Below are 24578 nucleotides of genomic sequence, written 5' to 3'. Positions count from 1 at the left end.
TGCACATGTGAATAGCTGATTTAACCCTGATATAACCCTCTAAGCGTCAAAATTACAGAATTGCGAATAATATAATAGGCTGTAGATCGTAATATGGTGTAATATCTCATTTACATTTACATTTACATTTTACATTTAGTCATTTGGCAGACGCTTTTATCCAAAGCGACTTACAGTGCACTTATTACAGGGACAATCCCCCTGGAGCAACATGGAGTAAAGTGTCTTGCTCAAGAACACACTGGTGGTGGCTGCTGAGATCGAACCAGCAACCTTTTGATTTACCAGTTCAGTGGTTTAACCCACTAGACCACCATCATTTGTATTGGTATCATTTGTATTTGTATTGTATTGTAGACTGCGCGTCTCCCTGTACATATTTTGCAGCACAATGGTGCCGCCGTGCAAGGCGCGAATGTTCACGAAGCTATGGCGCAGAAATATAGTAATAATTTACTATGGCAACTTATAGTTTTACTGTTGATTTCCTCTTTCCCAATCATTTGGAATGAACAACAACATGTTAATAAGTTAAAAATCAAATCTACTATTTACTATTTCCTGAATATTACTTATGAACTGATCAGAACGTAGGCTACTGTGTCATGAAATAAAGGGAAGAACCCAATTGCAGGCAGACGGTGGTGAAGGGGTAAACCCAAAGCTTTTATTCCAAAACAATGAACAATTAAAACACCCCACGATGGGGAAAACAAAAAAAAGGCAGAATACAATAAAATAAAGACTTCCCACGAGGGGGCAAAAACCAAGACTCAACATGATAATAAATAAACAGACACAGGTAAGGTTATCTACAAGGAACAAGATACACAGGACAAGGCGACACGCAAATACTCACAGGGCAAGAACAAGCACATAAGCACAGGTATACAAGCACAAGCTACGAAATACAATGAACGAGCACAGGACAAAAGACATGACAATCATATATAGGGAGACAGACAAAGGGTAATTAAAAGGGGCAGGTGTGGGTAATGAAACACTCAGGGAACGTTAATGAGGAACGAGATGGCTGGAATGAGGACCGCAGAGAGAGTATCGAAGGCCGATAAGGTCAACATCTCTCTATCTCACATAAAACATAAGGCTTCATCATGAATCTGCCACAAAACAAAGAATAGACATGGCATGATGAGGCAGACCCATGACATACTGTTCACATGCGTTTTACTACTATAAATATAGTAATTTGGTAATCATTTAGTACTTGTTTTGTAGTTGGTTTCCTATTTTCTGATCATTTGGAATGAGGATCAACAGACAAAAAACAAACAAACATGCAAATATGGTCAAACATCAATTCAATATCTACTATTTCCTGAATATTAAGAAATTCAAGATGCCACCCCTGATGACTTCATAATATGCAAATAAGATGAGTATATTTACACCCCACATAAACTTTCGGTCATGCCCAACATTTTTCTAATTTACAGAAGATCTCTATCTTTAAGCCCTTTCAAAGCCACAAGCTTTGAAAAAAACCTGCCGCCTAAATACTGCCACTCTTTGCTTTGTCTATTTCTTTCATTCATTACTGCTTTTACGATCCATGTGTGTTTGTCTAGTGTTTGTAATTGGTTAGTAAGTTGGTTTGTTTCCCCTTTAGTTTATTCAATTGCATTTGTATCCACTCTTAAATTGTTTCTGTGTATATTAATCGCATATGAACATCACTGTCACTTCAGAAATCATAACGAAATCAAGCAGTTTAACTGCACCACAGTAAGTGTATTGATTTTTCCAAGGCCAGGAAAGTAATATTTTTTTAGAGTTGATATAAGATCTGCTGATAACTCACAGGACGAGTGCATTTAGTTTGTCGCTAATATTAATTCTGCTGCATCAGGTTAATTGTATATAAGGGGTATATTTAATCAACATTAATTATACGTATATTACTGTGGTTAAACTTATAGTTTTCCAAAATACACTACAATGGTCAGGTTATAAGGTAAATATACAGAAATCACAAGTCCTTTCTTTAAATTACATGCCACCTACCCTTATTATTAATAAATGTAATCTTAACTTGCAGTCAGATTCAATGAAATATTTGGGAATCAAAATGATTTTTCTAAATTAATTCAAGCCAATTTTGTTCCTTTAATTTACTAAATTAAAGGTGAAATATCAAGATGGACAATTATTTGATTTTTAAGTATGAGCGTAAGGGTTGAAGCAATCAAGATTAACATTTTACCAAGATATTTGTTCCAATCTCTGCCAGTGGACTTACAACTGCAGCAATTTATTTTCAAGATTTATCTGAAAGAGAAGAAGATCGAGATGGAAAAAAAATAGAACCATTCATATCCCCGGAAGTTCATGCACAAGGCTGCATTGGAAGACATGGACCTACTAAATAAATTGTTGATGGTAGATAATCCATGGCTAAATGTCTCTTTAAGGATCTGGAAGAAAGTAGTGAAATTGTGCAAAGCTATGTTTGTGTGCGTATGATACAGAGTTTGAACCTAGTAAATCAGATAACTGCTTAAAAAACTGGATTAGAAAAAGTTTAACTGCATATTGCACATTTATGGATAAAGGGATACTTCAGAGATTCCAGAAGATTAATGAAAATTCTCATCTAGAGAACCAAGATTTTTATAGGTATCTTTTAGTCCGCCACTACTTAGATCATACAATAAGGGATGAATCAAAGGAATTAGAAGGTGGGATAATGAAGGTTTGTGTAACAGCCTTATAAGGGAACGTGACGGCAGTTGAACGATACCTTTCAGTAGAGGACTGGTAAACTGCATGTGAGTCACAGTGGAAAACTACAAACTCCTTGTTTTGGAGGGAGTTTGCATGGAAGGGTATCTGTAGGTTTTTCACCACACCTGCTCAGACAAAGCAACAGTATTCAAACAACAGATCAAGTTTTTGGCACACATGTGGGGTAGACAAGGCAAATCTTTTACATATTTTCTGGAGCTGCCCTTCTATTAACCAATACTGGCTTGAGATGCATAAATGTTTAGAACCTTTTTTCAAGATTCAACAAAAAAATCCAGGACTTGTACCTAGGTTTAATTCCCAATGATTTTCAAAATAAGTACCCGTTTAGAATATTGACTGTTGCATGCAAGAAGGCAAGGAAGGAAATTGCTTCCACCAGTTTCACCTGCGCAGAAGGACTGGATTCATATAGTGTATGACATTTTTATCATGGAAAAGCTTACCTATGCTTTGAGACTAATATCCTGATTGTTTTTCTGTAGTATGGGAAATTTGGTTTGAGTATATAGCTCCTTTAAGATCAGATTTAGTATAACAAAAATGCATTTAAGGCTAATCTATTATTTGATTTGGTGCAGACACATTTTACGAGGGAGTGGTTCATTCAATGGTTTTCACAATGATCACATAAAATGTAATGTTGTGTTTTGTTTATCCTTTATTTTCCATTTCTATAAGCACTGGTTTTTTGTTTTGACAATATTTAATATAGGTAACATACAATAACACTCAAGGTTAAGTAAACAAAAAAGCTCATCACTTCCTGTTTGCTGAGAGAGCGTGGTTTGAGACAGAGCTCCGTCAAACTTTTTCTAAATATATCGTTTATTCCTGTTATTTCTTAATATTTATATTGTAAATTGATAACTCACAGAGGGTTAAACCTATCCTTAAGTGTATCCCATACCAAATATCGTCATATAACGCACAGATAGATTTGTTTTATACGATCATTCGCTATTAGCACTCAGGCTGTTAGCATTCCCAGCCTTTAGTTTCTGAATATTGCCTTTACTGCTTAACTCACTGTTCTCATTATGACACCACTAATGGCTAATGATTCAGATATGTGTTTAACGTTACCTTTGAGTGCAGATGATGAATCTTTCTTCGCACTTCAGTCAGAACTGGAAGTATTGGAGAAGCAGATCCACGATCTACTCGAGAGGCAAACACGTCTGCGAGAACGTAAAACGGCGATGGAAACATCCCGGGCTGACGCTCGCAAAGCTGCGGTAAGTGTTCGACGTGATTGTAATACTCCTATCACTTCTACTCCGTGTGTTTCTATGCACAGAGCCCTGGCTTCAAGATCACGACGAGCCGAAATGAACTTCACTCCTGCACCTGCACACACACGGCGGAAGGCGAAATCCAGGACCGGAGCGATGACCTCTCCCCCACCGCCGCGACCGGTCTTAGAGATTTCTACGAGAAATCGCTTTGCCACCCTCTGCGAGACGAAATCCAACGCTGTGGTCATCGGAGACTCAATCGTCCGGAACGTACGCGCCTCCTTCAATGAAGGTAAGGTGCGCACTCACTGTTTTCCTGGCGCCCGTGTTCTCGATGTGTCTGCGCAGGTAACTGCGATTCTGAAGGAGGATGCAAGAGTAGGAGCCGTAGTTCTGCACGCGGGGGTGAATGATGTGAGAATGCGTCAGTCGGAGATCCTGAAGAGGGACTTCAGGAGTCTGGTCGATACTGTTCGCAACGCATCGCCCACGGCGAGGATCATCGTATCAGGGCCGCTTCCTACTTACCGACGAGGGAACGAAAAGTTCAGTAGACTATTTACGCTTAATAATTGGTTAATGTCATGGTGTATTGAACAGAAGCTGCTCTTTGTAAATAATTTTGATCTGTTCTGGGAGCGACCTAGGCTTTTCCGCCCCGCCGGGCTGCACCCCAGCAGCATTGGAGCGGAAATTCTGTCTGACAACATCTCAAAAACGCTACGCACCATTTGACTAGTAAGTACAAATTTTAACTACAGTCTGTGTTCTTCTCACCCAACTGTTAAGAATGTTACTGTTAAGAATGTTACTGCTTTCAAATGCATAGAGACTGTGTCTGTCCCCCGAATAATACAACCAAATAATAATTTATTTAAAAGTCAGAGAAAAAATCTTATCATGATTAAACCAAAAGACAATATATTTAATGAGCAAAACCAACGCCTAAAGTTTGGGCTACTTAATATTTGATCACTAAATCCAAAAGCAGTTATTGTAAATTAAATGAACACAGACAACAGTTTTGATATACTTTGCCTCACTGAAACCTGGCTTAAGCCAAATGATTATTTTGGTCTAAATGAGTCTACTCCTCCAAGCTACGGTTATATTCATGAGCCACGTCCGGTTGGTCGAGGTGGTGGTGTCGCAACAATCTTTAGAGACTTTCTTACCGTTACTCGGAGAACAATGCATACATTTAAATCATTTGAAATGCTTGCGTTGAACAAAAGTAAAAAATCATTGGTCTCTCTTACATTGGTTACTGTGTATAGACCCCCTGGGCCTTACACTAATTTTCTGATAGAGTTCGCAGACTTCTTATCGGATCTATTGGTTAACGTCGATAAAGTACTGATTGTTGGAAATTTTAATATCCACGTAGACAGTGCTAACGATCCATTAGCTGTGGCGTTTAAAGAACTACTAGACTCTTGTGGTGTAACACGATACATCAATAGACCTACTCATCACCTTAATCATACCCTAGACTTGATTATATCTCACGGAGCCGATCTAACCAATATCGATATTATACCTCAAAGCGACGATGTTTCCGATCACCATCTTATAACATGTACACTGCGCACTGCAGAAATCAGTTGTATATCTCGTTATCGACAAGGTAGAACAATCACCTCAACTACTAAAGATAGTTTCGTAAAGAACTTGCCAGATCTGACTTCTCTAATAACCTTTCCAACGAATATAAAATTGCTCGATGACATGACCAGCAACATGGGCACTATTTTCTCTAATACATTAGAAGTGGTCGCAGCTATGAAGTCAAAAAGGATAAATGAAAAGAACATAGCACCATGGTATAATAACACCACTCACCCCCTAAAAAGAGAAACGCGTAAACTGGAGCGAAAATGGAAACAAACCCAATTAGAGGTCTTTAAAATTGCATGGAAAGAGAGTGCAAGCTGTTACAAAAAGGCACTAAAAGCAGCAAAAGCCGAGCACTTCCGTAACCTCATAGAAAATAACAAAAACAATCCAAGGTTTTTATTTAGTACAATTGCTAAATTAACAAACAAACAGACTCCACCTGACCTGGGTATTCCGCCGCACCTTGGTAGCAATGCATTCATGAAATTTTTTACCGAGAAAATCGAAATAATACGAGACAACATAGCTAAACCAAACCTCCAAGTTTGTCGGAAGAATTAGTTTCAACCGTCACCCAAAAAGAAAAGCTAGAGTGTTTTTCTCCTATAAATCAGGAAGATTTAATTAAAATTATTGCAACATCCAAACCGACGACATGCTTATTAGACCCCATTCCGACTACTTTATTAAAAGAGTTACTACCTGCTGTAATTGAGCCCATTTGTAACATAATCAACTCGTCTATTAATCTAGGACATGTCCCAGGACCCTTTAAGCTGGCTGTAATTAAGCCTCTTATCAAAAAACCAAATTTAGACCCAAATGAACTTGGAAGCTATAGACCGATTTCAAATCTCCTGTACTTGTCTAAAATACTAGAAAAAGTAGTGTCAACTCAACTGTGTACCTTCCTACAAAATAATGACATGCACGAAAAGTTTCAGTCTGGCTTTAGACCGCATCACAGCACTGAAACTGCGCTCGTTAGAATTACAAATGACCTTCTTATTGCTTCAGATAAAGGTAACATCTCACTATTAGTCCTGCTTGACCTTAGTGCTGCTTTCGATACTGTAGACCATAAAATACTACTAGATCGTTTACACCATTATATCGGTATTCAGGGACAGGCACTGCAATGGTTCAGATCTTACTTAACAGACCGATATCAATACGTCCATTTAAATGGGAAATCGTCAAATCTTACGCAAGTCAATTATGGATTACCTCAGGGATCGGTTTTAGGACCCTTGCTTTTCTCCATATACATGCTGCCCCTCGGCAACATTATTAGAAAACATGGAATTAGCTTCCACTGTTACGCAGATGATACTCAGCTATATATCTCATCAAGACCAGATGATTCCTTTAAGCTATCCAAACTGGCAGAGTGCATCGAGGACATAAAACATTGGATGACTAGTAATTTCCTCCTTTTAAACTCTAGCAAAACAGAAATATTACTTATAGCACCAAAATTAAGTAAACAGAATATCTCCGATTACAGCCTGCAAATTGAAAGCTGCACTGTTACTCCAACAAATACAGTTAAAGACCTAGGCGTTATATTAGACGGCAACCTGTCATTTAAAAATCACATCTCAAATATCACAAAAACAGCCTTCTTCCACCTTAGAAATGTTGCCAAATTACGAAATAGTTTATGTGTTGCAGACGCAGAAAAGCTTATTCATGCATTTGTGACCTCACGGCTTGACTATTGTAATGCTCTACTTAGTGGTTGTCCTGTATCATCGATAAACAAACTACAGTTAGTTCAGAATGCAGCTGCCAGAGTTCTTACTAGGTCAAGAAAATACGATCACATAACCCCAGTTTTATCATCGCTTCACTGGCTACCCATTAAGTATCGCATTGATTTTAAAATTATTTTAATTACTTACAAAGCCCTGAACGGTTTAGCACCTACTTACTTAACCAAGCTTTTATCACGTTACAACCCATCACGCTCGCTGAGATCTCAAAACTTAGGACTTTTGACAACACCTAGAATAACAAAATCCACCAAAGGTGGACGAGCTTTCTCATACGTAGCACCTAAACTCTGGAATAGCCTTCCTGATACTATTCGAGGGTCAGACACACTCTCCCAATTTAAATCTAGATTAAAGACACATCTTTTAAGCCAAGCTTTCACTTAATGCATAGTTAATGAACAGCAGATACGCTAATTATTCTCTTTCCGCCTCTGCCTCGGGATGCCCATCCCGAGGTAGGAAGAAGTTCCACCATGTCCAGACGACCGACAGATGCCCATCCCCAATTTGAGATTACACCAGATACAGCTGCAGACTGACTGACCATCCCAGCTCCATCTAAGGCAATTCCACCAGCTGCCAAGAGAAATATGACCATCGGACCATCCCAGCTCAGACCACTACATCCCCAACCAAGAGCAAAGACGGACTATTTGTCTTATTAATGCTGAAGTTACAATATTTGGTATTAAATGCTAAACCTAAACCACACGTCAGCAGTCTGAGTGCAGCTATGACACGTCAGAGGGGATCTGGCCCTCCCGGTTGAGCCTGGCTTCTCCCGAGGTTTTTTTCTCCATTAATCAATCATTGGAGTTTGGGTTCCTCGCCACAGCAGAGCAGTGTTGGCCTGCTCACCGGGAGACTGCATTCATTCATTTATTTATTTATTTATTTAGAAATTAGATGTTATTTATTAGAATGAACTTACTCGTTGTATAAATACCATGCACTGTGCTGTGTTTTAACTTTTCTGTTTTTCCCGTTGCCCCTGTAAAGCTGCTTTGAAACAATACACATTGTGAAAAGCGCTATATAAACAAACTTGAATTGAATCTGTTTAATTCACAATACTAAATAATGCTATGTAAATAAGAAGGATATTTTAGAGAAGGTCTTCTACTACATTCATAAACCTTATCTTTCTTACAATGAATATTTACGTTTCTCCTTTGCCAATGATACAAAATGATCTGTATATGTTATTTGACTAAAACAGTCATGTTAGTAATTCATTTAGAGGATTGCTTTCAGCTGCTATTCGCTATATTTGTTGACTGTTGTTGACCAATAAAAATAAATTAAAAAAAGCAAACCAACTTGTACCCTGTTGGGTAATAGATTACCCTGTTCTTTAACTGATTTGATAGATCAAGTATCTGTTTCCAACATTTGAATGGTAAAAACCCTGAAACCAAACCCTGTGGATCCCATAACCAGCTCAGCCCCCGGGCCTTTACCTGAGCTAGGTTGCCGGTGAGAAGGTAACTGATACACCCCCAGCACGTAGAGACTGTAAACGGCATGATCTGAGGCTTCAGCCGCCTCCCTTCACTAATTAGATGTGTATTGTTGGGATAGGTCATCTTATATTTGATTCTAGTGGTGGCCTGAGCCTTAGATTGTAATTATAATAGATTGTTAATTTATTTATGCTTATGATAACAAGCAGCTTCTATTACTGCATTAGATCTATGGAAAAGTGTGACAAGGGTGATCGGAGAGCTCAGCTAGATTTTTTCAGATGGATTTTAGATTAAATATTTAGAATTATTTTGTTAAATGTGTTTTTCATGTTGGGGAAAAAAACAAGATAAATCTGAAATGGCAAAAACAGCTGCCAATTTTACTGCTCCATGACATGAACACGTGCGAAGAACGGCTTCAAAACCTTCAAAAATAATGTTTTTAATGAGTTTTTCACTGATCCACCAGCTTTGTGCTTTAGATAATGTTATTCCACATTCTATGTGGTCATGCCTGAACCAACTTCACTATACATGTTGACCCTTGAAATATTCATGACTCAAATTGAGCAGCATCTTATTTAAAATGTGTAACAAGAAGGCTTAGAGGCGTTCTTGGAAGCTACAGAGATCATCTACGGCCTCTTCTTAGAAAGTGAAGTACTATCTGCCATATATTTTCTTGATCCTGATGAAAATGGGGATAGCATTCAAAACAAACCAGTCACATGATTTGACATCTCTCGAGTTAAAATAAGAGAACAAGAAACAAACCTGTGTGTAATTAAATTTCAAATTTCTGAAACAAATTCAACAAAAAGGTAATAACTACAATAATACCAATAACTACAAAAAAGTCCCAGGAAGCACAAATTAAGATAAAAAAGTTATATTTGTATATAACCTTACTTTAGCCAAATGGGAAAATATCAATGGGAAAATGTATTTTTTTTCAGCTTTTTCCGACCTCCTGCACACAAGACAGAGTTCAGAATGTGATTTGATCAGCAATACATGCCAAATGATGCCCATTTCACCACATGTCCATGTTATTCTGCACTAAAAAGTTGCCTAAATTTTTAATACTGACATTAACCAAATCAGTTAGATTTATGTCATTTGTCCTCTGCATGCATACAAGAAAATCTTACATTTCTTTCCACAGAGCGAAGATATCGGGCACAATCAAATCGGCCGTTGTATGTAGCCAGATCTGCAGCAGTAAAGCCATCTACATCCCTCTCTTTTGGGCTTATCTTGTGACTCAGGAGAATTCGGCAACACTGATAAATTAATATAAACAATTTAATTTAAAACTGTAATCATAATTTATTAGCAAAATCCTTGTGACTGTATCACCACACAGATTTACCTCCTAGGCCTACCTCTATCTCTCCATTTTCTGCTGCATCGTGCAAAGGTGTGCCACCCCAATAATCCTTCTTGACCTCTGATCCCATTAGCAACAAGCACCTCAAGATCTGAATGTGCCCCCCACTAGCAGCAAAGTGCAAAGCGGTCGTCCCTTCATTATCTTCACTGGACAGACTAATGTCTGTGAACTTTGCCTGTGATACACAAAACACAAAGAACTGCACACTTATTGCAGGACTAAAATTCTATAATAGCATCATTTTCAAGTTGAATATAGCAAGTTGAATATTTGTGTGTGCATATCTATGCATTTATCCAAATGTATTACTCACAAGCCATACTACCACTGCATAGTGGCCCATATGAGCTGCGGCATGCAGTGGCATCATTCCATCTTTGGCTCTTAGATGCACATCAGCTCCACAGTCTTTCACCAGGTACTCTGCTACATCTAGATGTCCTTCCTGGCAGGCCAGATACAGAGGTGTAGCGCCCATGTTAGTCTGTCGATTAACACACCTAAAAAATAGATGTACAAAGTCATCTCTTTCCAAACTAATAGTTGAGTTTGACTCAGCAACCCAAAGGTATGTTTGCACAAACAAAAATTTGCAAAGAAGATGCGACTGAAGGCCATTCATTAACAAAAGTTACAGAGACCACTGCTGATGCAATGTGGGTGTGTCCAACAATTTATTATAAAGTTTCCCTAACCTAGCAAATTAATGTGGGTAATAAAACCCTGGAGAAAAAGAAAACCTTCAGTGTGGAGAAGTTACTGTATCTGAGAGCAGTTAAACATTACTGTGCATACTGTTATAAAAGGAAGATGACGTGCCCATTCACCTTTTGGGCTGAAGAACCTGAGAGGCAACTCCCGGTCGCTGCAGCAGACAGCGCAGCGTTGCGGAATGAAGGTCTCTCGACGTTGAGTCAAGACAGAATTGGGTCCCTATACGAAACATCACGATGCTGAGCCGCAACATGACTCCCAGTGGAACGATTCTGACTGGACATGTCACAGGTGAGCGCTACCGCAAATCGAAACCCTCCAGTGTTGCCGTAAAGCATCACATCGGATGTGTTAACAACGAGTGGCTCTTACCAACTGGGTTGATATACAGGCTGCTCCGCCAGTACGATAGAAGGGCAGAGGTTAATCTCTTCCTGGAGGAAGGATAGCACAACACTTTTCGCACAACTCTGCGTATCTTCCCCGCAGGAAGAACACCAGGACGAGAAGAGAAGGCACTTGTAGGCGACTGCAGGTGGGAAGTCACTCAGGATCTCCTCGCCCTGTACAGGAGATTAAGGTTTTTCATCAGGGAAATCGGCCAGTAGAGTGCAATTAACAGGACTTGATGCTTTACTTACCTGACCTTGCACATGACCTACTGTGTACTGTGTACTGCCGAGAGAGTGCATCAGCTGTCTCGTTGATGTCGCCTGGTATGTGAGTGGCCAACAGTGATTTCACCAGCAGCTTACTCCAGAGGAGGAGGTGTCAGGCGAGTGGATCAGCACGTGCCTGCCCTGAATTAGTGGAAGGAACCTCTTCAGAGCAAGCCAACTTGCCAGCAACTCTGAGCAATTGATGTGTCACTAGAGGGGGGGACCCGTTCAACGACCCGACACTGCATGTCCATAGCACACAGCATCCCAGCCGAGCAGGAAGGCGTCTATCATCACCACGACACACATCGGGACCTGACGAGCAGAACCCAAGCTCTGAGAAAGGACATGTCTGTCCAAGGGATTAGGGGGTGAAGTCAATGAGGCGTGATGCAAAATAGAAAACTTAAACGCCTTGGAAGGGAGCCTTGGTTGCCACAGGTGGCGGCCGTCTGCAAGGAAAAGATGTACCGCGACATCAGTACGTCGACATATCCCTTAGCTGCCCCAGTGTTGAGGGAAGTCAGGGGGATGGAGCTTGTTTGACGTCAAAGCAGCGAGAAGGGGGCATTCCAGGTCTTGGTGAGCTCCTCATGCACCTCCGGGAAAAAAGCCAACCGTGACGGCAACAGCTTGATCAACATAAGCTCGCAGTGCAGGCACACCGTATCAACGAATGCTACTTCAGCCTGATTGTAGCCCAAGCATGTGATGCAGGTATTGTGGCCATCAGGTTTCAAGATTACAGCGGACATGCATGGCGACACATGCACGCTGTAGGAAATTTCAATTATTTTAGGAGATTTGCTCTTAAGAAACCTTGGTAAGCTACTGAAATGCCCAGGGGAAGTCGCACACAAAGGACGTGTCCACTCGTAGATCCAGTAGGATTTTATCTCACATGAGAGGAAAAAAGCACAGCATAGAAAAGCCTTACCAGTTCCGAAGAACAAAAGATGAATGAATGGGCACGCCTTCTTCGTTATATGTGGCTGGCTCGGGGGGGGCTTCAGCTAACTTGGAGATCGGCTCAGGGGAAGCGGCCGCTGACTTAGGGCCTACTGGCTCTGGGAACACGGCCACTGACGTGGAAGCCAGTTTAGGTTGAGGCTAAAGCACTCTTGGAGACTGGCTCAGGGGAAGCGGTCATTGGTTGATGGCTTTCTGGCTCTGGGAACACAGCCGCTGACACTGTGGCCAGCTTGGGGAAGGCTTGAGCTGACTCTGCGGCCGGCTCGGGGAAGGCTGATGCTGGCTCGGTGGCCGAGGAGTTGGTTGAGCTGGCTCTGGGAGTTCTAATAAATCTAGAGGTTCGAATAGAACTGTATTTGAGTCTGAGGAGTACTAATACACTGGAAGAGCGAATGTCTTGAGCACCTTCATGGAAAACTCCCCAAATCCTGTCAGAAAGGCACTCGGGCACCCTACACCACAAGGGCCAACTCTCTTGCCCAACGATAGACTGCAGGGCAGAGGGGGAGAGCAGAAGACAGAGACAAAAGGCACTGGAGATAGCATGACTGGGCCATGGGTAAAATAACTAAAATCGTAAAGGGTAAGGGACTAGACTGTGGCATTCAGCACTATATGTGAAAAAAAAACAAGACTATGAAGTTAGGTAAATGAAACTAAAATGGTCTGACACATGACAGGAGAAACACAGGGACAATAAGAGTAGTGTTTTCCCTAGGTTTACGGCTTTGGGGGTCTCTATTTTTTGCGGCGGAGGTCTTGACAATACTTTTTTTATACAAGATATAAACGTTATGGTTTATAATCTCTCAGGGGAAACACTGAAGAGGCAGGAAATCGGAACACAAACGAGGAACAGGAGGGGAGGGAGAGAAAGAAAATAAACACCAAACCCAGGTGAGAAGTGTGAAACAATAACAGAATAATCAACAGGGTAACAAGAGGGCGGGGTCACACCAAAATTACATGAAAGCACATGGCAGACTGTCGAACAGGCCATGTGCTCACATGAAACAAAACATCAACACAAGGAAAAAACAAAGACACGCTAGACAGGGAACCTGACACCTATAGCTGGTGTGTGATGAGCGCACTGGCGCCGTTGTGCTGTGGATGCTTGTTGAGGAGGGAACTTCCCTCATATGATTGTAAAGCACTTTGGGTGTACAGCAATAGGCAATAAAGCGCTATATAAATGCATCATTCCTTCATTCATTCATTCATTGAAGGTGGGGTGGATTTTTGATGGAAGTGCTTCATTCTAAGACCAAGACAGTCCAAGTACAAAACCAGCACTCCTAGAACACATCTAAAAGATCCAATAAAGCTAAACCTTCATCATTACATAATCATGAGTTCTCACGGTTGTTATTTATTTAGTAGCAAAAGTATGTTATAATAATAAACCAGATCTCATACAAGTACGTTTTTTTGGAATCACATTTTGGATATTCTGGGCCTTTGTTTTCAGATATATTTTAGGACAATCCCAATAGTGACAAAAGTCGGCACACCAGAGCTCCAAAAATATAAAAATAATTTATTATTTAAAAGACTTTCGCATAGCTCGTGACGTTTCGAGCACACAGGCTCTTCATCAGACCTTTATTATATACCCCTCAATTATGTATTATCGGCACAACAGTGACAACAGTGAAGAAATCAAATAAGTAGTAAGTCAATGACTGCTTTTACATCCAATAACATTAATAATGTTAACACATAAATCAGTTGATGCGACAGCAATTTAGTGTCATTCCAACATTTGTGATATTGATCTGTTTTGAAATAAAATCTTTATGCCACAAAGTCTGAGAGCATGAGAAGACCAAGACCAAAAACATTCGATCTCAAGGCCAGGACCACTCTTGAGTACTACAACATTAGTGTGTGTGAGTGATAGTGTGTTTGTACACAGATGTAACGAAATTGTGATGTGCTGTCAAGTGATTGGAGTCGCTCTGTATTTAATAAGTTAAACCAGGGGTGTCAAACTCAGTTCCTGGAGGGCCGCAGCTCTGCACAGTTTACCTCCAACCAGCTCTAAACTACACCTGCTTGGAAGTTTCTAGTAATCCTGAAGATGATTAGCTGAATCAGGTGTGTTTGAATAGGGTTGGAGGCTTAACTGTGCAGAGCCCTCCAGGAACTGAGTTTGACACCTGTGAGTAAACCCTCGCAATTCCACCACATTCGGATTAATCAAGTGTGGAAATCCTGTTTAACCTATACTATACACAAACAAGTTTCTAGGCCTGTATGACCAGGCATAGCTGTATCATTTTCAGAGATGGTCATGCTACCGATACACACAAAATATGTACATCTTTGACAGATAAGGAAAATATCTAATGTCACATTAACCTAAGGGTCTAAATTAAATTAATCAGATGAAATTGAACACTACAGGTCAAAGGCTACATATAAGACTAATCACCAAAAAAGTAGCCTGTTGTGTTTCACTGCCACAAGAAATTGTATCAACTCCATGTGTCTGTGCTTTTAAAACCTTACCCTGGAGCTTGACCAACAAGCAGCTTCAGGCAGGTGAGGTCACCTTTTGATGCAGAATAGTGAACAGGCAGAGCACCACATTTTGTTTCCACTTCTGCTATATCTCTGTAAATCAGCAGCCAGTGGACTGCCTCCAATCTGCCGAAGCGGGCAGCAAGATGGAGCGAAGTAGCCCCTCCAGAGTCCTGATCCTAAATACACAGAAAAATATCAATGTCTATTTTCTTAAAAAATGTTTCTACATGAAAAACATTTCTTTATTGAGCACAAGATTAGAATATTTTATCTGTAAATGTCTTAAACAATATCAATTCAGTTTAAGGGTTAGGTGCATGCTAGTCTCAAGAAGCCAGACTTTTATATTAAAGGTTTGGAACTTTGTCCAACTTATTTGGTCAAGGTCCGCCCAAGAGTAGATATGACTGTCAGGTAAAGCAAACAACTCATTATTTCTAAATCCAACAGCTTAAAATGTTGGTGCTTGTTGCAGTTTGTCACATCAGTGCCTTAGCATTAATGCTACAACAAAATAAACTGTGCCTATAAAATGCTAGTTACACATGTGACTATTGTTCTGTGAATTCCAGATGGTAAGCACCATTGACTTATAACAGCATCAGCTCGACATGTCGAGATAATATACTTTAAAGGTCACGTAGTGACATAGGCTGAGCTCTGAATATAATACACACATGCTCAGCCTCCGGCCTAACAACACCTTTCTTGCACATTCCGAGTGACAAAGAACTCATGTGGTCATCAAGAATTCCTAGAACAGTGCTATAAGCACTAGTGGTTGACTCCTACCACAGCTTACCTGAAAAACTCAAGGTTGCACCTGAAGAATGGCTGAAATGAACACATGATGGGTAATAATGTTGAGTTTGCCGGAGCGGGCAAAATAACACAGAGAAGTCCATGTAGCTGCAGCACAGACATCTGCCATAGAGACTCCTCTTAAAGCCTTCATATATTGCAGTCCCAACTAAGTCTTTGCATAGCAAGTCTCGAGTCAAATCCCAACAGTCAAGACAGAAAAGTCCAGTGTCCAGACAATCAGTATTTGTAGTAATAAGTTTCCCCAAAGCCTCTTTCCCCAAACCAGTTTCACTGTATTAAACAGTATTGTAGATTTATATTAATTTATATCACAATGTTTTTTTATATGAGATGAAGTTCAGACTATTTTCACTGTGGTAGAAATTTACTTCACACACCTGACTGAAGATATTGCTTACAGATAACTACAGCGCCCGAAGGAGAATTTACAATTATTTTCTTCCGCAGATCACAATGAACTGTATAAAATCTGTAGATCATCTAAATCAACAACATGCATGTTAGATTGCATCGCTGCCGGCGGCTAGTTTGTATCCTCTGACACTTGGTTCACCTCACATTTGTTCCTGGTCTAAATATTAGTGTATTTTACTATAGTTACTTATCATTGTCGTTGCCGAATTATTTATAACTTTATTTTCTAAATCTATATTAATTGAAGCGTAACGCCGCTAGCATATTAGCGTGTTAGCTTGCCTTCTGTTTACAGTGTGGAATATCATCTCCCCCTATTTGTCTTGTGTGCTAACTGTTTCTCTTTTTAAGCGTATATACTAAGACTCATCAAGCAACCTTGGTAAGTTAGGATTGCACTTCATACCCGGTGAGTTATGGCTTCTATTCCTATTGTTGTTACTTGCACCTCATGTCATATGTTTAGTTTAGCCTTCTCTGTCAGCGGCGAGGGTTTTACATGTGATAAATGCAGGGAAGTAGTTAGGCTGACGGAGAAGATTTTAGAATTAGAGTCTCGCATCCAATCTTTATTTGAGGATAGTAAGAGTGTAAGAACCGTAGAAAACACTTCGGATGCGAGCAATGTTAGCGCACACAGCTCGGTTCCGGTTGAAAATCCCCTGCAGCTGGGAAACTTTGTGACGGTGAGACGGCATAGTCGCAGGATAAAACATCACTCAACCGTTCCGATTAAAGTCTCGAACAGGTTTGCCCCGCTCAGTGACGCACCGACTGAGAAACCTGCTGAAAGTGCCCTAGTGATCGGTGATTCTATTGTCCGGAACGTTAACATAGAGACACCAGCCACCATAGTCAAATGTTTACCGGGAGCCAGAGCGCCTGACATCAAGTCAAATTTAAATGTGCTGGCTAAGGCTAATCGTAAATACAGTAAGATTGTTATTCATGTCGGCACAAATGACGTTAGACTCCGTCAATCGGAGATCACTAAAGATAATATTAAAGAGGTGTGTGAGCTCGCAAAAACGATGTCAGACACTGTAATATTCTCTGGCCCCCTTACTGCTTACCGTGGTGATGAGATTTATAGCAGATTATCATCATTAAATGGCTGGCTGTCTGAGTGGTGCCTGCAGAATAATATAGATTTTATAAATAACTGGAAGAGTTTTGAGGGCAGACCTGACCTGTTGAAACGAGATGGTCTCCATCCCTCCTGGGATGGGGTTTCCCTCCTCTCTAGAAATTTGGCACACAGTCTTAATAATGCTAAAGTCTGACTGCCTAGGGCCCAGGTCAGGAAGGAGACAGAATGGCTTAACCAACTGTCTGCTTGCCGTCTCGCGTTACAGAATACACAAAATATACAACATGTAATAATCCCTTCTTACAAACAACATAAAATAGAGACTGTGTCTGTCCCCCGGATTAGCAAACATAAGATATTGCGTAAACCTCTTGAAAGTAATTTAATAAACGTTAAACAAATCAAACATGAACAAAATACAGATAATCAGCTGTTACGACTCGGATTGCTTAATATTAGATCTCTCTCAAATAAAGCACTTTTTGTTAACGATTTGATAACGGATCATAAAATAGACATGCTTTGTTTGACAGAAACATGGCTAAAGCCAGATGATTTTATTACTCTAAATGAATCCGTTCCCCATGATTATTACTATAAACACGAGCCTCGTCTAAAAGGTAGAGGGGGAGGTGTCGCTGCACTTTACAAGAATTCTTTTATTACCTCTCAGAAGTCTAATTTTAAATACAATTCTTTTGAAGTCATGGTACTTCACGTATCGACACCTAATACTAAGGACAAAACATTTTTAAAATTTATTCTAGCTATTGTATATAGGCCTCCAGGGCACCACACAGATTTTATTAAAGATTTTGGTGGGTTCTTATCAGAACTAGTACTGGCCGCAGATAGAGTCCTTGTCGTCGGTGACTTTAATATCCATGTAGACAATGATACAGATGCCTTGGGACTGGCTTTCAAAGACACTCTTAACTCCATGGGCGTTAGTCAACATGTGTCAGGACCCACTCACCTTCGTAATCATACTTTAGATTTAATACTTTCTTATGGTATAAATGTGGACGATGTTAAAATCGTTCAGCAGAGTGAAGATATTTCGGATCATCATCTGATATTATGTTTGCTTCACTGGCCTACGGCTGCAAATCAAACTCCTTGTTACAAATATGGTAGAACGATCACTTCAACTACCAAAGATGCGTTTCTCGATAATCTGCCTGAATTGTCTAAAATATCTAGCATGAGTAATAACGTTGACGATTTTGACACTACTATTGAAAATTTTAACTCTACTTTCTCGGAAATATTAGACACAGTTGCTCCTCTGCGTTTAAAGAAAATTAAAAATAGCAGCCCAACACCGTGGTATAATGAACACACTCAGACTCTAAAAAAGGCATCCCGTAAAATGGAGCGCAACTTTAAGAAAACGAATTTAGAGGTATTTCGTATAGCATGGAAGGATAGTACTCGAAATTACAGGAATGCAATAAAAACGTCTAGATCCGCCTACTTTTCAACACTAATAGAGGAAAACCATCACAACCCTAGGTTCTTATTTAACACCGTGGCTAAATTAACAAAAAATAAGTTGTCATCGACGTCAGATTCTGATTATCAGCATAACAGTGATGAATTTATGAACTACTTCACGAGTAAAATCCAAGATATAAGAGAAAAAATTATAACAATGCAACCTGTAGTGAAATCCGCTGAACAAACTAACTACAGCACCCCTAAGGAGAAATTGCAATTATTTTCTACAGTAGATCACGATGAACTGTCTAAAATCATTAGATCATCTAAATCATCAACATGCATGCTAGACCCTATACCTACAAAACTACTGAAAGAAATGCTCCCAGAAATTATAGATCCTCTTCTTAGTATTATTAACTCATCTCTGACATTAGGACATGTGCCTAAAGCATTTAAGGTGGCTGTTATAAGGCCTCTTTTAAAAAAACCCAAACTCGACCCTAAAGAACTAGGGAATTACAGGCCTATATCGAATTTACCTTTTATATCTAAAGTTCTGGAAAAAGTAGTTTCAACTCAATTATGTTCCTTCCTCCAAAGGAATGACATTAATGATGAATTCCAGTCTGGATTTCGAGCATGTCACAGTACAGAGACTGCTTTGATCAGAGTTACAAATGATCTGCTTTTAGCGTCTGACCGTGGCTGTATTTCGTTATTGGTGCTGCTAGACCTCAGTGCTGCATTTGACACCATTGACCACAGCATACTTCTACATAGACTCGAAAATTACGTTGGCATTAACGGAATAGCATTGAAATGGTTTAAGTCTTATTTATCCGACCGTTTTCAATTTGTAGCAATAAACAATGAGGTGTCCCGCAAATCACAAGTCCAGTACGGTGTACCACAGGGCTCAGTCTTGGGACCCCTGCTCTTCGCATTATACATGCTACCTCTAGGAGATATAATAAAGCGACACGGAATTAGCTTTCACTGTTATGCTGATGATACTCAACTTTATATTTCCTCGATGCCTCATGAAACCCAGCAGTTTCATCGAATAAAGGATTGCATAGTTGACTTAAAAATGTGGATGAGTAACAATTTTTTACTACTAAACTCGGACAAAACAGAAGTGTTACTTACTGGACCGAAAACTGCTATGCGTAACAACCAAGAATACTGCTTAACGATTGACGGATGCTCCATAAAATCCTCGTCATCAGCTAAGAATCTTGGCGTTGTATTCGACAGTACTCTCTCATTTGAAAGCCATGTCGCAAACACCTGTAAAATTGCATTTTTCCATCTTAAGAATATATCTAAATTACGTCATATACTGTCACTTTCAGATGCAGAGAAATTAATTCATGCATTCATGACATCAAGACTAGATTACTGTAATGCACTTCTAGGTGGTTGCCCTGCGGGCCTATTACAAAAACTGCAACTGGTTCAAAACGCGGCAGCTCGAGTTCTTACACGTACAAAAAAGTATGAGCATATAACCCCGGTTCTGTCAACCTTGCACTGGTTACCTATAAAGCATCGCATTAACTTTAAGATCTTGCTTATTACCTATAAAGCCCTACATGGTCTAGCGCCGCAGTATTTGAATGAACTTCTATTGTATTACAGACCTCCACGTACATTACGCTCTAAGGGGTCCTGTCAGTTGGTAATACCTAGAATTTCAAAATCAAGTGCAGGTGGTAGATCGTTTTCTTATCTAGCGCCTAAACTTTGGAATATTCTTCCCTGCACGGTCCGGGAGGCAGACACACTCTGTCAGTTTAAATCTAGACTAAAGACTCATCTTTTTAATCTTGCATACACTACACCTCCATAATATTAATCCTCAGAGGATTTAGGCTGCATTATCTAGATCAACCGGAACCAGGAACACATCCAACAACAAATGATGCACTTGTTGCATCAAAGAGTGCAGAACAGTACTCTACTCTCAGCCAGTCTTGTCTCTTTGTTCCAAGGTTACCGCAGGATGCAGTTCATGCCCAGACCTGATGGCAGAGCTGAGAATGGAAAGCGGTGACCTGACAAGTGCTAAGAGGATAGAGCTGGATAAAGGACGCGACAACTTTGTTTTTCCTACAACATTTCAAATGCTATTAGATTGTTAATGATAATCTTTAATCCTTAATTTTTATATTTTTACTAAGCCTTGTTGTGCAAGCACTGTTGAGCTTGTGCAGAGGCAGCAGCTTTTGCCAGAGGGGAACTGGAATCCCCTGGTTGGGCCTGGGTTCCCCTGAGGTTTTTTTTCTCGATGGGAGTTTTGGGTTCCTCACCACCGTTTGCATATTGTTTTGCACTATCTGCCTGGCCGGGGGGGCTGCTTTAGAATTCATACTTGTATTAAATGTGTCTCATGTACAGCTGCTTTGTAACAATGAAAATTGTAAAAAGCGCTATATAAATAAAGTTGAGTTGAGTTGAGTTGAGACCCTATACCTACAAAACTACTGAACGAGATGCTCCCAGAAATAATAGATCATATTCTTAGTATTATTAACTCATCTCTGACAAAAGGACATGTGCCTAAAGCATATAAGGGGGCTGTTATAAGGTCCCTTGTTAAAAATGTTGAATCTACCTTTCATATATAAAGTTCTGGAAAAAGTAGTTTCAACATAATTATGCTCCTTCCTCCAAAGGAATGACATCAATGAGGAATTCCAGTCTGAATTTAGAGAATGTCATAGCACAGAGACTACTTTGGTCAGAGTTACAAATGATCTTCTACTGGCGTCTGACCGAGGTTGTATCTATTATTTGGTGCTGCTAGACCTTTGGTGCGCCCCCTCATTGAGGAAGAACTTTGAGCTTAACCTGATTGTACTGTCCCAGGTTGATAAAACACTCAAACCTGAATTGATTCGCACAAACATTTAACCAGGTTTTTACTTATGGTTACTGGTGTATTTACACTCAAAATAAATCCACTCCTCTCTTTGTCTCCTCTGAGGCTGGGATTAATTAAAGACTTACTTTATTTAATCTTTAAGACTTACTAAAAAAAGGACAAATAAGGACACATTCTAAATAAGGATTTGTGTTCATTTGTGCAGCCATGAACAGAACATTTAGCATGTTTTCCGCAAACTTGGCATGACATGTAACGGTGGTGCACCCTAGACTAGATTTAAGATTTTAGAATAATAGTGTAGTAGAGTAGGGGGGGCGAGACCGTGGTTCGAGTCCGGTGAGTAATTGTGAATTAGCGCCAGCTGTGCGCACACCGGCCTCGAATCACATAGGAGATGGGAGCATATAAAAGGAACGAGCGACCGGACCGTCAAAGAGAGAGGACCGGGCCCGAACTTGTGTTATGTTTGTGTTTGTATTTGTATTTATATTATGTTTTGTTCGCCGGCGGTCGTCCGTGAGGGGCCGCCGGCTGTTATATTACTTTATTAAATGTTTAAATGTTTGCCGGTTCCCGCCTCCTTCCTTCCTAATATGGACAATTGTTACAAATAGTTTGGGCGCCAGGCAGTTTTAAGCCTGTCAATATATTAATTTAAACAGTTGCCATAGAAAAATATATATAAACGTAATAGTAATCAAACGTTAATCATCTACATGTCGTATTGAATAAAAAAGAATATTCCCCAAACTATTCCCACATTACAATTTTAATTAAGTTAAACACTTTTCACACAACAAGGTGCAATCGAATTTGTTTTGTCGGGTTTGCCAGGTTCTTTGTATCTCGGCCATGACACACATCGTCATTTCCTCTTCTTCCTTATATTCTCTCCATTTCATTATCTTACAGTACTGCCTTCCTTTACCATTTTTTTTGTAGATCTTGATGTGATTTTAATAGGACGGTAGAGGGGAGTTGAATAAATAATATGATGACGGAACAAATTAAATAAATTCTTCCTGATGCTGCTATTCTTTCACTACCGTCACTAACGTCAGAAGTAATGCCCCGTCGTCGCTTGCGAAAATAACAATGACGGCAGCGGCATGGGTGGAAATGTGCGGATTAATGGCCGGTAATATTATAATAAGAACCCCTTGCTAGGTCAGAAGGGGAACGAAATCTGATCGGCTCCATTTCTCATACGCTTGGAGAGAAAAGCTTAAAGGTCTCCTCATTCGACCTCTTTCAACAAGTTGGTATGATTTATTAGGGTCTTCATGAAATGCCTGGAACATCTTTAGCTTAAAAACACTCTACGGCTTTGTATACAAAACCCTTCTTGTGTCGTCAAAAACAGCTCTTTTCACAGTAACCTGTTTTAGTGCGTGTCTCTTTAAATGATAATGAGATACAGCGCACCCCACTTCCCTTCCGTCCAGCTTTTCAACACACGCATAGTACTGCCATGACAATGGTTTACAGCTAAATTATGTTTCATAAATTCCTATGTGGTAAGTTTCATCTTAAACGTCTCAAATCATTCGTCAGGAGACAAAAAAACATGTCATAGCAAACAGCGCTCACGTTGTGCTTGCCTAAAATCCAGGGATTGCCCACCTGCAGATCTCAGTGGAATAACGTGGATATAAGTGATTGATGTTGACATAATAATAATAACGTAATAACGTTACACACACAACGCGAAAGCATAACTAGTAAGCTGTGAATTATTTTTCAGCCTAAGCACGAATGATTAGAGACGTCTAAAACAAAACTAACCAGCAGTGTTCGCCCCTGTTCATAAACAAAACAAACATCTTGCCGGAGATCAACATATTTATGCACATAATGTATTAACATTCACAAAGTTAAACTCCAAGTGTCCATCTGCACTTATATACAGCAAGTTTAACACTGGCTTGGAATGTTCTATTTAGCCTGTGACTGACGTAGCTCCCTTTGCTATCATATGCTAACGGTACCCTCATATATATACGGTACATTTACGTCAGTTCAGACTTTTGATAAATATTGCTCACATCAGCAGTTTTTTTCTCATTCAGTTGGTCTTGATCCCTCCCTAGGAACAGAGTACACAATACTGTGTTCAATTGTCTGAACACAATACAGCACCCTCATACAGCTTTGTGATTGCTTCAAGGCACTCACCTTTACATTGCATCCTGCTACCTGTACCAGCCACTGTAGTTCACGTGTGTGACCTGTTGCTGCAGCATCATGGACAGGTGTGGCCCCGTTAAGGGCCCTTGTGTCAGCTGCCAGGCCCAGCTCTGTCACCAGAAAGCAAAGGCAGTCCAGCTGACCACAGCGTGCTGCATGGTGTACTAGTCCCGCCCCCTGAGCATCCGCAATGGTTACAGTAAGGCAGCCAGTTTCGGCTAGTTTCTTGAGGCCCTGTATATCTCCCTCTTGGACTGCAGTGATGGCCTTTTGGAGAACCATGTCCCTGCACCTGCTGTCATTGACAGGATCTGGGAAAGTGTCAGAGGCAGCACACACACACAGGGGAAGCCGAAACCTAACCGTCTGCCAGCTGGCGGAGTTGGGTTAGCAGAGGAGAGGAGCAGGTCGGGGCCAGTGAGCTGTAAAGGTAAAGAAAGACACTGCACCTGTGCTGATCATGGCCTGTCCATAGCCTTATAACTGCCTTACCAATCATTAAATGGTTGCACTTGCGTTTGGCTGCAGATACTCCAGTAATAAGAGAACTGGCCTCTAAAGATCTACTAAAACGTGTGTGACTGGTGTGCATGCAAA

The 24578-nt window shown here is 40.3% G+C and overlaps 1 protein-coding gene across 1 annotated transcript in view; it reads right to left on the bottom strand.

Annotated features, from left to right (window-relative positions):
* The window catches only part of espnla (espin like a), a 50457-nt gene extending 26374 nt beyond the window's left edge, over positions 1 to 24083 (bottom strand). Inside the window, exons 1-5 of the mRNA XM_056750633.1 lie at positions 23970 to 24083; positions 15118 to 15308; positions 10572 to 10758; positions 10251 to 10433; positions 10017 to 10148 (exon numbers count right to left, since the gene is read on the bottom strand). Coding sequence (XP_056606611.1) covers positions 10017 to 10148; positions 10251 to 10433; positions 10572 to 10736 — 480 coding nt within the window. The 5' untranslated portion in view covers positions 10737 to 10758; positions 15118 to 15308; positions 23970 to 24083. The remainder of the gene's footprint in view (positions 1 to 10016; positions 10149 to 10250; positions 10434 to 10571; positions 10759 to 15117; positions 15309 to 23969) is intronic.
* Between the last annotated feature and the right edge of the window lie 495 nt (positions 24084 to 24578).

The sequence above is a fragment of the Triplophysa dalaica genome, chromosome 6, assembly GCF_015846415.1.
Source record: "Triplophysa dalaica isolate WHDGS20190420 chromosome 6, ASM1584641v1, whole genome shotgun sequence".
In the NCBI taxonomy this organism is placed as follows: Eukaryota; Metazoa; Chordata; class Actinopteri; order Cypriniformes; family Nemacheilidae; genus Triplophysa; species Triplophysa dalaica.
This window is presented reverse-complemented; position numbering and strand designations above follow the sequence as displayed.